At 41.9% G+C, this 18837-nt stretch overlaps 1 protein-coding gene across 1 annotated transcript in view; it reads left to right on the plus strand.

Moving 5' to 3' along the window:
- The window catches only part of NFU1 (NFU1 iron-sulfur cluster scaffold), a 68204-nt gene extending 54590 nt beyond the window's left edge, over nt 1–13614 (plus strand). Inside the window, exon 8 of the mRNA XM_073622017.1 lies at nt 13302–13614. Coding sequence (XP_073478118.1) covers nt 13302–13352 — 51 coding nt within the window. The 3' untranslated portion in view covers nt 13353–13614. The remainder of the gene's footprint in view (nt 1–13301) is intronic.
- Nucleotides 13615–18837: the final 5223 nt, after the last annotated feature.

Raw genomic sequence — 18837 nt, forward strand, 5'->3', positions numbered from 1 at the left:
AAATGCCTGAAAAAAAGAAAACGAATGCAGCCACCACATCCTTGAAGTGCACTTGTGGGTGCATTTGCAGTGCACAGCCTATTTAACTTTAGTAAATCAACCCCTATGTTAAACCGCTTGCCACCGTCAAATGATGGAGGGGCAGTGTGGCTCTCGTTCTGGGATGACATCATATGACATCGTCCCAGAACGGCCACTCTCGTGTGCCCGCGGGGGCGTGCAGCACGGCGATCGCGGCCGTGTTGCTAGGACATGGCGCAACCCCGATCTCTGTAAAGGGCCGCGGCTCTTTAACCATGTGATCGGCCGGTCACATGTAAACACGGAAATGCCGGTAATCGGCTCTCATCACCTCACACTGATAGTGTGTGGCGAGGAGAGCTGATCAGTGGCATCTCCTCGCAGGGGACATCGAGAGTGACCTGATGACCAGTGCCCTGATTACAATAAAGTGCCAGCAATCAGTGCCCATTAGAGATGGCCAGTCAGTGCTGGCTATCAGTGCCACCTATCGGTGATGACCATCATTGCTGCTCATCAGTGCTGCCTATCTGTGCCACCTATCCGTGCCCATAAGTGCCACCTCATCAGTGGCCATAAGTGCCACCTCATCAGTGGCCATAAGTGCCACCTCATCAGTGCCGCCTCATCAGCGCACATCAGTGAAGGAGAAAAATTACTTATTTACAAAATTTACTGACCAAAACAAAAAAAAAATTTCTTTTTTTTTTTTTTCAAAAGTTTTGTGTTTTTTTATTTTTTATAAAAAAAATTAAAAAAAACACAGCAGTGATTAAATACCACCAAAAGAAAGCTCTATTTGTGTGAAGAAAATGATAAAAATTTTACACGGTTCTAGTGTAGCATGACCGCGCAATTGTCATTCAAAGTGTGCAGCGCTGAAAGCTGAAAATTGGCCTGGGCAGGAAGGGGGTGAAAATGCCCTGTAGGCAAGTGGTAAAAATAGTCATACCTGGAATTCTTCTTTTTAAGGATTAAAATATTATGTATTATCTTGTCTTCTTTTTGTTGTTGCATTCAGTAGCCAACTAGACTATATTAAAGCTGGCAATATGCCAGCAGAATTTCATTCGAATTTTCATACACAGATTATAAAAAATTGTTTGTCAGAGCATTCGATTTTGCCATCACGAAGGCTGGGATCACACTGGATGTGGGTTTGCCGCATCCAATTTGCATAGCAGGAGATTGTGACCGGCTGTCTTTGGAGCCGGTTCACACATCTCCGCAGCGGCTCCGGTGCAAGTTGCACAGGAGCCCTGTGCGTCTTTTGGTCCATTTCACGTCCAAATTAGGGCTGAAATCGGACCTGATATGGTGAATAGAGACGCACTGGACTCCTGCTGTGAGCCGCTGCATTCTATAGTGTGAACCCAGCCTTAGTCTACTAATTATGTTTGAAAGCCCTTTAACATTTTATCCAAACCTGCCATTTGAATGGAATTTAAGACCTATTAAACAGGTTTCTTTTGTGCCTAGAAGTTATATACTTTATTATAAAATCTGCAATTTTTCCCGAACATAAAACCACATTTAGGCCTCATTCACAAAGGTACTGAGGCATGTACGTTGTGAAAAGGTCTGATTTTTTTTTTTCTCCTACATTCCTAACCAGCAAGTGCCTCGCACACAGACGCAGCCACACGTCCTAATGTGAAAGTCACATTAGGACTAGTTGGTGTGTGAACGAGGCCCTACAATTGGTTTCATTCAAGAAAAAAATTCCATCCTGCTCCTTTGAATTTTCTTATCATTGCGGTCGTAAACAAATGTTTGACCCCTTTAACCATCATTAGACAACTGAACACATATTCAAAACTATTTGAACAAAATTCTGCTGGTGTATGGCCAGCTTGAGTCAGAGGCCCCTGCTTCCACTGATGACCATAGTAAAGGTTTAGAAATATGTGGTGCCAGCTCTAATTACTAATACACATTGGCTACCCAACTCCTGGGGTTTGATCAGTAGTGGCCTAGTGTGCGTGTGCCAACCGTAATAATGTGTATCATTTGTACAGACAGGGTGTGAACAGCTTTCAGTATGTACCTCCTGCAAAATGTGTCAGAATGTTGAGAAATTTCTTTAAAATGCTTCCATCTGTGGCTAAGGAGAGATTCTTAGTTCCATGTATTGCAACATACGTCAAGCTGTCCAGCTGCCTTACTCATCCTCAATTGAGCGAATACATCTGGTTACACCCGCCTGCACCCTTGCTTGAAATAAATGCTTGTAAGGTATGAGCCCAAACTACCTCCATGTGCATTTTTATACTGGAAGCATGATGAGCCTGTCTTTATAGCTGCTACCAGTTCATGTATTTGGGTCAGTTGGACAATTCTAAAAGGAAATAAATATTTTTTTTACAAAAATATATGAATGTGGTCATCCCAACCTAAATAAAATAATATCAAAGCTGTTTTATTTTTTAACCCTATTTTTCTGTGTAGTTTTTATTGAAGTATGTACAAAGGGCGCTGTTAAATGTACTTATTACATCCTGTATGCTGTGCTCGCTGTTTGTAAATCTTTATTACTGTTAGTCTAAGGACAGAGCTTCATTAGCCGAGTTATTATAGGAATGAAGTTTGGATTAGCCACTATAATGGGTTCATGGAGATCCTCAAGTTTGTACGCTTGGGATTTTCAACCCTTAAAGCTGAATTCTGGGTATGGATTTTATAGTATAGTTACATTGGTCCAGGTCAGACCGATGTAAGTATTTACATTCTATACCTGTGAGATCTCTGTAGAAGGTGGAAATCGTTGTAGCAGTCTCTGCAGTGATTTCTGCTGTCTTCCAGGTCCCATGCTTCATAGAAACCACAGAGGTCGGCCACTCAGCGATTTTCTCAATCAATGCAAGAAATTCTCTGGACTAGGTGAAGACCATGTCACTGCCTCACCTCTCCACTTTGTCCAATAAGAGAACGGTTTGCATTCATTAGGAACAATGCAAGTGCATTCTGTGCATAGCACCTGTGCTGAGTGATTCCTCCCCTGTGGTTACTATACAGCAGTGCAGCCACTTGACAGAGGATCCAAAAGATGGCAGCGATCACTAGTAGGGGGGACTGCTACGGTGAATTCCTGCTTCCACAGTGGTCCCACAGGTATGACATATGTATACTATAACTATGCAATAAACTCCAGACCTAAAATTCAGTTTTAAAAAAGTTATTTCTCATAATGACTTATTTTAGATGATCATATAGAAACCAGCAGCTTTTCTTGTCTGCATAATTTACATGCTGCAAGTTGCTGCGTGACATCCTTGTGTCAGTATCTCCTTTTTTTTTTATTTTTATTTTTTTAATACCTTTTTAAAGTGTATGTATGTATATGTGTGTGTGTGTGTGTGTGTGTGTGCGTGCGTGTATGTATGTATGTGTGTGTGTATATATATATATATATATATATATATATATATATATATATATATATAATATATGACATGTTTGTTATTTAAAAAAACGAGGTTTTAGTAACCCTTTAAAGTGGTTCTAAAGTAAAACTTTTTTTTTTTTTTTACCTTTTAAGCGTTTGTAAAGTCATTTTTATTCCTTTAAAATAATAAACCTGTTAAGTTTTACAACCACTTTAAACATTCTATGCATTAAGTTAAAAAGACTTTTTGTGTGCAGCAGGCCCCCTAATACTTACCTGAGCCCCATCACGGTCCAGCGATGTTGCACGAGAGACTCGGCTGTCCAGGACTCTCCCTCATTGGCTGAGACAGCAGTGCAGCGCCATTGGCTCCTGCTGCTGTCAATTAAAGTCAGTGAGCCAATGAGGAGAGAGAGGGGGTGGGTCCAGGCTGCGGCTCCGTGTCTGAATTGACACACGGAGCTGCGGCTCAGCTCGGGTGCCCCCATAGCAAGCTGCTTGCTGTGGGGGCACTTAACAGGAGGGAGGGGCAAGGAGCGCTGAAAGGGACCTGAGAAGAGGAGGATGTGGGCTGCTTTGTGCAAAACCATTGCAGATAAATATGACATGATTGTTATTTAAAAGAAAAAAGTGAGACTTTCGTATCACTTTAATGTATTCCCTGCATTAAGTCCCACTACTTGTTTGTGTCCCTCCTATCCGCAAACACTTACCTGAGTCCTCTCATGATCCAGCACTGTCCAGACAGCAGCAGCGCTGCTCCCTTTTCCTTGTCTCACAGGAGAATCTAAAAGCAGCGGGAGCCATAGACTGCTGCTGCTGTCAGTTAAATCCGCAAGGGTGTTTCTTCAGCACATGGCTTGCTGAGGGGGCACCTGCAGGAAGAAAGAGAGGAGAGTGCCGACGGGGGACCGCAAAAGAAGAGGTAAGCCACTGCTCTGTGCAATATCCATGCACAGAGCAGAGAAGTATAACCTCTTTTTTTTTATTTTAATTAAAAAAAAAAAAAAAAGTTTTCGTTTTCACTGTAAAGCCAAATTTTAATCTGCTTTTTATTTTTCCCTCCCTGGTTACTCCACCTCCCCCCCCCCCCCCCCCCCCCCCGCCAAATCAGCATGCTAATTACGTTTTTAAATAAACCAGTGCTAATCTCAAGAGCCCTCAGTCCTGGTGCAAGAAGAAGGCTGGCTCTTGGGAGGAGTTATATAAATAGTAAAAATATTTTAAAATATCCTTTATGAGTGAATGTTAGTCTGAAGGAGTGGGAGTTCCTAGGTAGATGTACTGGGGTCCTTAGCTCAAATTCTGGCCAGGACACGATCTTCCTGTATACAATAATATGCTGTGTTGTTATAAATGTGCATCAAATAAAAACAAACTGGTGAATAGATGAGCATCAGTATCACATAAATAAATACATATATTCAATCAATCGATTAATAATGCAAAGTGTAAACCTCAAAATATTCTTAACAAAGTGCACTAAAAGTAAGTCATGGGTAAATCTTTGTGCTTGCGTGAGTCTCCTCCAGGTATTCCAGCTTCCGCCCACACTCTAAAGACATGCTGGTAGTATTCTTAACTCCTTTTTAAAACTAGCCGTAGTATGATATTCTACTGAGCATGAGCATGCCCAAGATGGCAGCCTCCTCTTTTGTTTTCCTCCAGGAAGCCTAGCTCTGCAGATGGGGATGCTCCCCCGAAACGCGTCATTTGTACACCCGTGTTATGTGGCACATTTCATGTCCCTCCTGTTTAGCATTGTGTTTTTATGGCTCATGACTATTCGCCATCTTGTGAGTTTCCATTTTTTTTATCAATTTTTTTATTTTTCGATTAAATATTTTTGGTAATGTACTAGGTGTGTGCGCCTTCTATTTTTGTCTGTCTTTGTAGTATTACTGGACCACCCTGTCTGAAGAAGGCAGCATCCGCCTAGTTTTGTGGGATTACCACTGTCCTTGTGTTTCTACACTGAGGAAGACCACTTAGCGCTGGAAATGATTGTTTGCTTTTATGCTTTAAAAGCTCTCAGGTCATCAGTTTAGAGTTCACCATGATTAATAAGCCTATAAGTATTGTTCTCACTCAATGTGTAGCGATATGTAGCATGTATAGGGCAGTCACTGTATACATGCTACATCTATTTGGGGAAAGGGGGATACTATATTTTTTTTTTATTTGTCACTTTAAACAGGATCCCATTAATAATGGATCAATTTAATTTATTTTCAATTTGTATTCATTTTTTGTGTTCATTTTTTTTTGTCTTTTTTTTTCCCCCCTTTATTTTCAACTGGTGATCTGGCCAGTAAATCTGATATTTTTCAACTTCATTTAACAAACCAAACTGTCCAACAAAAGTGGCGGTTAGAGAGTTTAGACAAACCATTTACCACTGATGGGTGCTTACAATGATCAGTTTTATTTATGTAAAACCTTTATCCCAAAATGAAAATAAAAAACTGCTGTAACTGATTAAAAAGCGTTAGGTGGAGTTTGGCTTTATTTGTTAGCCAAGTCCATCTAAATCTAAATTACTACCATTTCACCAGAGTGACAATTCTGCTGTCCACAGCTGTCTGCTTTACTGCTTCATCCAAAATGTAGTCACACTAGGACAAGAGGTTACTGGCAGGGTCACCAGGTGTAAAAAGGAAAAACAGACTTTAGATGTGGTGGCTGCATTCATTTTTTTTTTTTAAAGACAGCTGCAATATACCATATTTATCGGCGTATAACACGCACCCCAAGTTTAGGAGGTAATTTTAAGGAAAAAAACTTACATTTAAATGCCCATCAATGCAGCCTCATCAGTGTCCATCTGTACCTTGTCCCCCATTGCAGCCTTGTCAGTGTCCATCTGTACCTTGTCCCCCATTGCAGCCTTGTCAGTGTCCATCTGTACCTTGTCCCCCATTGCAGCCTTGTCAGTGTCCACCTGTACCTTGTCCCCCATTGCAGTCTTGTCAGTGTCCACCTGTACCTTGTCCCCCATTGCAGTCTTGTCAGTGTCCACCTGTACCTTGTCCCCCATTGCAGCCTTGTCAGTGTCCACCTGTACCTTGTCCCCCATTGCAGTCTTGTCAGTGTCCACCTGTACCTTGTCCCCCATTGCAGCCTTGTCCCCCATTGCAGCCTTGTCAGCGTCCATCGCAGACATCTGGCGTTTAAAAATGGCGCCGCCGTTCTCGGCCGCTCTCGGCGGCTTTCGGACGCACTCGGCCTTTGCCGGCTCACGCGGGACAGCGAGAGCCGCCGAGAATGGCTGAAAGCCACTGAGAATGGCCGAGGGCCGCCGAGAATGGGCGAAAGCCGCCGAGACCGGCAGAAAGCCGCCAAAAGGCTCAGAATCGGCGGGGGATCGGCGTATAACACGCACCCACGATTTTCCCCTGATTTTAAGGGGAAAAAAGTGCATGTTATACGCCGATAAATACGGTATTTAATTTTTGTATTGGGTTTAACCACTTACCGCCCATAGGACATCATATGACATCCTTGGGTTGAAGTAGTGATATCTGGAATGCCTGTGGTGGTGATATCTGAATGATGGTCCCCATCCATCTCTATGACCTTGGGAGGCCGGAAGCGATGTCATGACATCACTTCCGGCACTGGCAGATGTAAACACTGCCAGTTTTTTTTTACCTGGTAAGCAGAGATCGATTTTTATTTATATATTTATTTATTTATTTATTTTATCTCATGCTTTCCAGGGTAGAGTGAGATATCTGGGGTCTCATTGCCTGTCATGCCTTATTCCTATTACAAGGGATGTTCACACTTCTTGTAGAGGTGCACCGAATAGAAATTTTTGGTACCTTAACCAAAAATGCAGGATGCATTTAGCCGAAAACTGAAAATGACAGTTTTTTTTTTTTTTAATTTTTATAAATAATTGCAGTATATTCAGCTTTTTAATTAATATCAATTTTAAATTATTATGGAATTATTGTGGGCCATTATTGCCACCTTTAGTGCAAGAAAAACTCAAGAAAAATGCATTCTCTGGCCAGCTCTTGTAACATGTCCTGAGTCTCTAACCAACTTATGTATCATGTCTGCAATCTCTTACCTAAACTCAAACACATTGCTAATAGTATTAGCATAATTTCCATTGGGTGTACCTCTAGCAGACATGATACAGGAGATGGTCAGAGACTGCAGACATGGATCAAGAGATCAATGCAGCCTCACCAGTGCCCATCAGCTGCAGCCTCACCAGTGCCCATCAGCTGCAGCCTCACCAGTGCCCATCAGCTGCAGCCTCACCAGTGCCCGGGTCAGAGTTGCGATCTGCTGTGTCAAAAAAGCTGGATTTGAATTGCCCGGGCCTGGTGGCGGAAGTGACAAAGTCCCGCCTCCTATGATACACTTCACACTGATTCAATTTCCCAGCATTGGATCAGTGTGCCGTCTATCACAGGAGGTGGGACATTGTTACAGTGCCGAACAATTCAGCTCTGTGACAGAGCGGGAGATCGCCGCTCTGCGTGACAAGGAGAGGAGGAGGGAGGGGAAGACTTTGCTGGGGTGTCATCCTGGCATGCCCCAGTCAATGTGCGGCATCCAGGGCTGACCGCCCCCTTTTTGGTGCCATTATCGACCCCTTCTTTGTCTTTCAGCTGAATACGGGGAAAAAAAAAAAAAAACATTTTCGGACGATATGTTTCAGCTGCTGAAATTTCGGTGCACCTCTGTCATTTGTGACACTATTCAGCGTTGGGGTACTTAGCATGCCCAGATAGGTGGGCCCACTGGTTAGTTATTTTTTTATAGCGTCAGGGCAACCGCCGTACATTACCTAATAAAAGGTTTAACCCCCTGATCAGCGGGTGATATCAGTTAGGTTTTAGCATCAGTTAGGGTCTGCGTTGCCCCTGGCAGCGTCAGATTAGTGCCAGTAGCGCTCACTCCCGTGCACACATCATACACCTCCATTAGTAGTATAGTGTATGGACTGAACGGATCAATATCTGTGATCTGATCAGAACTATATTGGCATCCCCAATAGTTTAGGGTTCCCAAAAACGCAGCGTTAGCAGGATCAGCCCACATACCTGCCCCTCCGCCCAGCCCAGCCCAACCAAGTGCAGTATCAATCGATTACTGTCACTTACAAAACACTAAACACATAACTGCAGCATTCGCAGAGTCAGGCCTGATCCCTGCGAACGCTAACAGGTTTTTTTTTTTGGTAACATTTGAAGCAGTCGCTGACAGTCAGGTGCTCTTTTTTCCTGTGGGTCTCACTAGTTGTACCAGTAAATTTAGAAGCCAAAATGTCCAATCGAAGGTACACTAGTGAAGAGGCCTACACGTTTCTGAGCATGACAGATGAGAGTGAAGAGGAACTCGCCCATCTGTCAGATTCAGGCTCAGAATACGAACCTGTAGACAGCAGCGGCACCCTGACAGATAGGTCTGACGACGGAGTAGTGGTCCCTGCCAAGGTCAGGCGTAAATGACCCGTTCTACTGTTGTTGAGGTACAAGAACCGCAGGGCTCTCGTATGGAGCAGAGATCAGTACTAGTGCCGCTCATCCTTCTGGTGAACTGGCAAGCACCAGCGGCCTAGTACATCCTGGTCCTACTTCCAGCACTGCAGTAACACTTGGTGATGTGGCGGGTCCCATAAGTGCAGTTCAAGCTGGTGAGGTGGCTAGTGTCCCGCAGCCACCAAGAAGACAAACACAGGCCCGTCGAGCCCATAGTGCCCTTCCTGCTGCATTTGCCAATCCAAATTGGGAGTCCACCACTTCTGCAGCACCCGTACTTCTCCCATTCATTGGCCAACCCGGAATTCAAGTGAAAAAAGTTGATTTTACGTCACTTGATTTTTATTCGCCATTTTTCACAGAAGATCTCTATAGATCTATTGTGGACCAAAGCAATTTGTATGCTGGTCAGTTCATCGCTGCCAATCCCCAGTTGACCCTTGCCAGAGATTGGAGACCTATATCGGTCTCCGAATTTAAGACCTTCCTGGGCCTATCCCTCCTCATGGGCATAACTAAACAAAAGTGAGCTGCGGTCATATTGGTCCACTGACCCAATTCACCATATGCCCATGTTCTCTGCTTGCATGACCAGGACACGATACGAGAAGATCTTAAGGTTCATGCATTTCAATGACAATGAACTCTGGCGTCCTTGGGGTGACCCTGAATACGATCGGCTCTACAAAATGCGGCCCCTCGTAAACCACTTCAACCAGCAGTTTGCAGCCTTGTTTACTCCAGATCAAGTTGTTTGCGTTGATGAGTCCCTGATTACATTTTCTGGCCACTTGTCATTCAAACAGTATCTTCCCAGCAAGCGTGCCAGATATGGGGTCAAGATGTATAAGCTCTGTGACAGGGCAACAGGCTATACATATAGTTTTATGGTTTACGAGGGAAGAGATAGTTACGTAGAGCCGGAGAACTGCCCAGACTACATGGGGAGCGCTGGTAATATTGTGTGGGACTTGGTGTCACCCTTATTCGGAAAGGGGTACCACTTGTATGTGGACAATTTTTAGTCACTTGTTTGATCATGGAATTGGCGCATGTGGCACCGTGCAATCTAATCGCCGGGGATTGCCCCAGCGGCTTGTAGAATCCCATCTTAGGCTGGGGGAGTGAGCCTGCTTGAGATGTAATAATAAGTAATGTAATGTAATAAGAATGTTTTCGTTCTATCCTCCCTTCACGCAGACACGACGGTCCAAATTCAAAGGGCGACTGGTGTTGTGGAGAAACCCCTCTGTGTCCACGAATACAACCTTAACATGGGAGGGGTGGACCTCAACGACCAGATGTTGGCGCCGTACCTAATTGCCCATAAGGCCAGATGCTGGTATAAAAAAGTGTATATTTATTCCAATTGGCTCTGCTGAATGCTTATGTGCTGTACAAAGCTTCAGAACGAACTGGATCCTTCCTTAAATTCCAGAAAGAGATCGTCCGAGCCCTTCTGTTTCCAGACGGTGCTGTGGCCCAACCTCCCAATCCAAATGCAGTAAGCCGGCTGCATGAGAGGCATTTTCCGTATGTCCTCCCTGGTACCCCTTCTCAACAAAATCCCCAAAGAAGATGTTGTGTCTGCAGAAAACGCGGATATAGGCGTGACATCCGCTTTTATTGTCTCTCCTGTCCTGACCGACGTGGTCTTTGCATTGGTGAATGTTTCGAATGCTACCACACACTAGTGGAGTATTAGCATAGGGTACTGCATTGCACAGTCCTAGGACACACTTACACAGAGTCTCGAAAGATGAGATGGCCATCACATTTTGAGAGACCCTAATCTGGACCATTTACAGTGAAAAAATATATTCGAAATATATATACTCGCGCTAGAAGTGAAAGATTGTGAAAAGATTTTTTTTACAAAATATCTTGCAGCTGCTGTACACAAGATGCTATTCACTTGACAAATCAAAAATTTGAATATATATTACAGCGCTCGCAAAAATAAAAATCAATGACCTAAATAATCACATAACAATTCATTAATAAGTGAATGTCCCTATATTAGTGAATGATGTGCTCCAATCCATAAAGTGCAGAGTGCTACAAAATTCGAGGTGTGCAACACCCCCTCCTATGTCTCTACTCACCGAATGGAATGGACCCTTAGCTTTTCAGTCTAGGGATCGTTTCAGACTTAAAATGGTGGCCAGGGATGGCAGATTTGCATCGATTCACAAAGCAGATCTCCTATGCTTATAATAATCATCCATGGATAATAGAACCCAAAATGAGATAAAAAGGAGGGAACTATAGTGAAGTACTATTTGGCAATATCTTTATTGCGCAAATAAGATGAATGCTTACAAAATGCAGAGTAAAAACAGGCATATATTAGCAAGAGATTGCAATAGGAAACGCCGCTGTTGGCGTGCGTTCCACAGGCAACCGGAAGTGACGTCTATTGGACTTGAAACCAGAAATTGCGTCAACGTGTTTCCCCCTTACGCAGGGCGTCATCAAGGACCTCATTTCTGGTTAGAAGAGCCGTCTATAAATACAGGGAGAAGGACACCTCCCCCTTTCCTCAGCCAATCAAATTCCATATGGCGGCAAATTTGTCGGTAGGGCAAACAAGTCTCCTCTACCACATGATTGATTGCCATGTGGGAGACTGGCGGCCATGATATTGGTTGGATATGAATTCCTCACATAATTCCTATATTACTAATTGTTTCAACGGACATCAATCCAAGTATGAACATTACATCATGGCAAATTTCTCTAAACAATTATATAAGCAATCCCTTTATTAAAATAATATTTAAATTAGATATTTATAAACTCACTCAAATGTGAACACTAGAAATAAGAACCTAAAAAACGTATAACCATGAAAAATAATAATACATTTGAATTGGAAAAATTATTAAAAAAATGAAATAATAGAAATAAATGTAAATAAAAATAAATATAAAAATAAAATGGTCAGATCTATCAGATTTTCGGTCTTTCCATTTATATCGCAAAAAATAAAAATCGCAGAGGCAATCGAATACCATCAAAAGAAAGCTCTATTTGTGCAAAAAAAATGATGCAAATTTAGTTTTGAGTACAGCATTGCATGACCGCACAATTGCCAGTTAAAGCAGCGCAGTGCCAAATTGTAACAAGTGCTCTGGTCATTGAGCAGCCAAATCTTCCAGGGCTGAAGTGGCTAAACAAAAAAATGGATAAATATCGTGCTTCGTTTTTTTTTTTGTTTTTTTTTTCATTCAGGAAAGTGTTTTTTTTTTTTTTTTTTTTTTCAAAAAAATAGCGTTTGAAAAATTGCTGTGCAAATACCGTGGGAGATAAATTGCACTGATTGCCATTTTATTTGCTAAGGTCTATGCTACAAAAATTTAATATAATGTTTGGGTGCCAAAATTCCCCCGGTATGGAAGTGGTTAATACCACTTTAATTACCAGTAGGACATAGGTTAATGTGTGAACTCCTAAATGCGGGGCTCTTCTACTTCATGATGTTAAATATTGCAACATTTTTTCATTTAGGTTAGAACTTATTGTTCTGACCATTACATTGATTCATTTTATACACGTATAGTATTTATTGTAGTCTTGTGCTTAGTTTAAATTTTTATGTGACTGTATTATTATGCAATAAAGATGACCCTTTTCCTCAAGGGCTAGTGCTGGCATTCTTTGTGCTTTTTATAGGTGATTCTTGAGCCCTTCTTTCAAATTGCCATTGAGACGAGGATCTTTTTTCAAGTTAGCAAGGCTCCTGTTGCTATAGTGCAAATGTCACACAGTTAAAAGAACTCTCACTGTAAGGACTGTTAAAAATCCCTTTGAGAGATAAGTAACCAGTTACTGACAGATGGTTTAATGAAGCTTAGGTTGCCTTTATTTTCTTTGGGTGAACATTTACATTCTGTCAGGGTTGAGTGGCCACAGCTAGGATGTAGCTGTACATCCAGGCGTCCTCAATTGGATATTTAAAATATGGAAGTCCTTGTTTATGTTTAATAGTTATGCACTTAAAGTGTGTGATGTCAGAATTCTGCTGTTCGTGGTTTCCTAATCTGTATGCAGGATCGGGTCTCCACTCTATATCTAGAGGCTCTAACACCCCTCTGGGAATCGCCTATTTTATACAGAGCATTTTCATGGTTTGCTAATCCTAACCTGGTTTAGAAAATTGTGACAAAGTCTAAATAAAACCTATATTACTACATATCTTCTAATCAGTGGGAGAACCAATATGAGCACGTTAACTAAAGGGCAAAATCACCTTGTGAGTCCGCTGCAAAATCACCTTGTGGGTCCGCACATGCTCTGGGCCCTGCAAATATGGGGTAGGGAGCTCTGGACTATACAATGCACAATTATAGAGAACAAACAATCATAATTTATTTTATTTTATTTTTTTATAGGTGACTGATGATGATGAAGATGATATTGGAAAAGAACCGGCTTCTTCCTGAATGTCCCTTCTCTTTGTCACAGCATTGGCACATCACTGTGGGTTGTCCCTGCCATGTATTTATTGTGAGACATATTTGCTATGGTTTTCTTTTCTGCCAAGATTTTTTATTTTAATGTAAATCACAAGAGCTGCTTCTGCTGTTCATTCACATAAATGCATATTTTAATTTTTCATTTTTTGTATATGCAGTGATCTATGTGTTTATATGTTGCTGTATTTATCATAAAATTGGATAATAAAATGTAATTGTATGTATAGGATTCATGGTAAAGTTCTTGTTAATGTGAAATAAGTGGCTTTATGTGGTGGATCATTTAGTCCTGCAGTAGTACCATAGGATGGTGTTTTGCTTTCGTCTTTTTTAGGTGACTTTGCAGTGTAAGCCAAGGAAGCTATTAAAACTCTCTAGTATGTTAATACTTTTATCAAACAGAAGAAAAAAACGCACATACAACTGCAGAATACCCAATTCAAAGCATGCAAAGTATAACAAAATATGTCTACAATGTACAAACTATCTACCCTTCCTAACAAATAAGCATCTACATTGGATGGAATAGCCATAAGTATACTAATCCGCTACTATGGAAATAAAACAAAAAAGGAACGAAAATTTTGAAAAAAAAAAACAAAACTGTTTCATAGTTTGTTATAAAATTTTGAAAACCGGTAATTTTTTTCTCCTTCGCTGATGAGCACTGATGAGGTGGCACTGAGAGTTGCCACTGATGGGTGGAACTGATAATCACTGACAGGTGGCACCGGTAGGTGGCACTGATAGGCAGCACTGATTTGTGGTACTGATTATGAGACACTGGTGGGCATTGATGGGTGGCACTGTGGGTACTGATAGGTGGCACAGTGGGCACTGGTAGGTAGCACTGGTGGGTACTGATAGGTGGCACAGTGGGCACTGGCAGCTGACACTGGTGGGCACAGAAAATGCAGCCGTGGCTTTCTGTGTGAGGGACCGATTACCCTCTGATAGAAGCCGGTGATCGGCTTTTTTTTTCAGCGTGAGGAAAAAAAACTACCGATTACCGAGCTTCTGTTTACATCACATGATCAGCCGTCATTGGCTGACAACTGATCACGTGGTAAGGGGCCGGGATCAACCCCTTACTCGGATCTGTGATAAGCCGAGTCTCATAGTGATCACATAGCGCGCCCCGCAGGCAGCGCTTGCTCAGGAGGACGTTCATGGACTTCCAGTAATTAAGGCCCGTGCTGTAGCCCTCTTTTGGCTATGGTGTGGGCGGCAAGTAGATATACTCCATATTAGTGCCATAAAAATCACAGCAAATAGCCTTAGCAACACAGATGGCTATAGATTTAAGACGTTGGTTTGGATTACGGCATACAGATTAGATAAATGATCACAAATAATCTTTTGGCATATTTGTATCTAGCCAGTCACAACCTCCAACCATAGAGCATGATTTGGATGAAAAAAACACAAATCACCCGTGCTAGATATATGCAAAGTATCATAAATATGGCAAAGCAGCTGACACAATTTCCCTGGTATGGAAAAAACGACAATATTACAACACAAATGCAGCGCTCATGCCCTCAGAAATAGTCCAAATAGGATAAAAGTCAATCTAGTGCAGACCACACAAAGGGTGTTCAGAGGGGTGCATCACTAAGATGAAAGGTTCACACTGACCCTTACCCCAAGAGGGTGGACTACTCGATCAAAAGTAGTCAAATGTGCTCAAAAGATGCTTTATTCCAACTCTCCATACATGTAAGATGACCGGTTGTTGAAAGATAAACCCGCTCCACCTTAAGCAGGGACTCACAACACCAACATGTGGGGATAGGTAGAAAGAAGCTTCATTGCGCAGTATTACTGACAAGATTCATATATTTAACCACTTCAGCCCCGGAAGATTTGGCTGCACAATGACCAGAACATTTTTTGCGATTCGGCACTGCGTCGCTTTAATTGACAATTGCGCGGTCGTGCGACGCTGTACCCAACAAAATTGACATCCTTTTTTTTCCCACAAATAGAGCTTTTTTTTGGTGGTATTTGATCACCTCTGTGGTTTTTTATTTTTTGCGCTATAAACCAAAAAAGAGCGACAATTTTGAAAAAAAACACAATATTTTGTACTTTTTGCTATAATAAATATCCCCAATTCTTTTTTAAAAAAGCACATTTTTTTCTCAGTTTAGGCCGATGTGTATTCTTCTACATATTTTTGGTAATAAAAATTGCAATAAGCATATATTGATTGGTTTGTGCAAAAGTTATAGCGTCTACAAAATAGGGAATAGATTTATGGCATTTTTATTATTATTATTATTTTTACTAGTAATGGCAGCGATCTGCGATTTTTATCGTGACTGCAAAATTACGGCGGACACTTTTGACACATTTTTGGCACGATTGACAATTATACAGCGATCAGTGCTATAAAAATGCACTGATTACTGTATAAATGTCACCGGCAGGGAAGGGGTTTAACACTAGGGGGCGATCAAGGGGTTAACTGTGTTCCCTGACTGTGTGTTCTAACTGTAGGGGGAGGGGACTGACTATAGGAGATGACAGATCGTGATTCCTAGCTATTAGGAACTTACGATCGTCATCTCCTCTCAGAACAGGGATTTGTGTGTTTACGGCGGTGCCGGCGGTCACAAGCATCGGCACCCCCGCAGTGCAGCGGGCGTGCCAGCTATCCCGCTTAAAGGAGCCAACATAGCTACGACGGCTCGCGGGAGTGCAGACCTGCCGCCGTATGACGGCGGCTGGTCGGCAAGTGGTTAAAATAGCCAGAATACTCACAAACAACAAGGTTAAAATCGCATGTAGACTCTCTCATGGTCTCAGCAATGTTTCCAACCATTAAGATGGCTGACCGTGCAGCATGGCGATGTCACATAACCAGACTCTTCTTGCCACGTTTCATCATTTACAGACGTCATCAGGGCCGTGGCTATGTCTGTACAGACCGCCATATAAATACAATCAAGGCCGGAAACAAGGTGTGTATAATTGCTGTGCTCCAAAGCCCGGAAGTGAGCAGATTGCATCACACAAGAAGTAACGCAACTGCCCCTTGTAATTCCTGCGCTCCAAAATCCGGAAGCAAGCTAGATGTGTTATTCCGAAGGGCCACACAACAGCGTCTCAACTAGGGGAAAAAATTCATATATCATGAATGTGTTCAAATGAAAGAACATGAGCACACTCAAAAACATCAAATAATGAAAAATAATCAATTGTAACAATAAAATAAACTCATATATAATTAAAATATAATATTGTGTGACCTCAATGATTTGGGTGCCCTTACATTTTTTAAAAGGAATCTATTAGGACAGAAATGTGAGAGCTGTCATTGTAGATTTGTTTGTAAAGTTGCATGCTTGATCATGGTCATCCAGATCCTTTATATCTATAAATCTACTATTCGTTTTGATGTACAGGTTTTACAAATGGTAATTGGTTAAAAGGTTTTTTCTTTTTCTTTTGCTAAGAAAACTATATTTACTATATCAGGTTTTCTGTATATGAGAGGGATCTACAGTGGATAGGAGAGTAACTGTTCTCAGCTTCAAAGTGTGTACATACAGTGCCTTGAAAAAGTATTCATGCCTCTTGAAATTTTCCACATTTTGTCATGTTACAACCAAAAACGTAAATGTATTTTATTGGGATTTTATCTGATGGACTAACACAAAGTGGCACATAATTGTGAAGTGGAAGGAAAATGGTAAATGGTTTTCAAAATGTTTTACAAATAAATATGTGAAAAGTGTGGTGTGCATTTGTATTCAGCCCCCCTGAGTCAATACTTTGTAGAACCACCTTTTGCTGCAATTACACGTGCAAGTCTTTTTGAGGATGTCTCTACCAGCTTTGCACATCTAAAGAGTTAACTTTTTGCCCATTCTTTGCAAAGTAGCTCAAGTTTTGTCAGATTGGATGGAGAGCGTCTTAACAGCAATTTTCAAGTTTTTCCACAGTTTCTCAATTGGATTTAGATCTGGACTTTGACTAGGCCATTCTAACACATGAATATGCTTTGATCGAAACCATTCCATTGTAGCTCTGGCTGTATATTTAGAGGAGTCGTCCTGCTGGAAGATGAACCTTTGCCCCAGTCTCAAGTCTTTTGCAGACTCTAACAGGTTTTCTTCTAAGATTTCCCTGTACTCCATTCATCTTCCCATCAACTCTGACCAGCTTCCCTGCTACTGCTGAAGAAAAGCACCCCCACAACATGATGCTGCCACCACCATGTTTCATGGTGGGAATGGTGAGTTCAGGGTGATGTGCAGTGTTAGTTTTCTGCCACACAGTGTTTTGCTTTTAGCCCAAAAAGTTCATTTTTGGTCTCATCTGACCAGAGCACCTTCTTACACATATTTGCTGTGTCCCCCACATGGCTTCTCACAAACTGCAAACAGGACTTCTTATGGCTTTCTTTCAACAATGGCTTTCTTCTTGCCTTCCATAAAGGCCAGATTTGTGGAGTCCTCTGTAGCTCCTCCGGGTTACCATGGACCTCTTGGCTGGTTCTCTGATTTAGACCCCTTTCACACTGAGCCGTGTTAGTGTTAAAGTGCCGCTCATTTTATCGGCATTTTTAACCCCCGCTAGCGGCAGAAGAAGGGGTTAAAAATGTCGGTGTTGCGGTGCTTCTGAATCGCTTATCAGGCGCTTGGGAAGCACTGCCCATTCATTTCAATGGGCAGGGAGTTTTGGGAGCTCTGTATACAGCGCTTCCAATCTGCCCCAAAGTTGCTGCTTGCAGGAATTTTCCTAACGTACCGCAAGCGCACCGCCCCAGTGTTAAAGGTCACACTGAAATGAGTGGGAGGCGGTTTTCAGGTGTTATTTAGAGGCTATTTCTAGCGCTAAAATGCCAGAAAACCACCTCAGTGTGAAAGGGGTGCTCTCCTTGCTTGGTCTGTCAGTTTAGGTGAACGGCCATGTCTTGGTAGGTTTGCAGTTGTGCCATACTCTTCCCATTTTCGGATGATGGATTGAACAGTGTTCTTTGAGCTGTTCAAACCTCAGGATTATTTTTTATAACCCAACCCTGCTTTAAACTTCTCTGCAACTATATCCCTGACCTGTCTGGTGTGTTCCTTGGCTTTCATGATGCTGTTTGTTCACTAAGGTTCTCTAAGAAACCTCTGAGGGCTTCAAAGAACAGCTGTATTTATACTGAGAATAAAGTACACACAGGTGTACTCTACTAATTAGCTGACTTAAGAGGGGAAATGGTTCCACTGTTTTAGTTAGGGGTATCAGAGTAAAGGGGGCTGAATACAAATGTACGCCACACTTTTCAGATATTTGTTTGTAAAAAAAAATTGAAAACCATTTATCATTTTCCTTCCACTTCACAATGATGTGCCACTTTGTGTTGGTCTATCACATAAAATCCCAATAAAATAAATTAATGTTTTTGATTGTAACATGACAAAATGTGGTATGAATACTTTTTCGGCACTGTACA

Source organism: Aquarana catesbeiana, linkage group LG03, assembly GCF_042186555.1.
Source record: "Aquarana catesbeiana isolate 2022-GZ linkage group LG03, ASM4218655v1, whole genome shotgun sequence".
Taxonomy (NCBI): domain Eukaryota; kingdom Metazoa; phylum Chordata; class Amphibia; order Anura; family Ranidae; genus Aquarana; species Aquarana catesbeiana.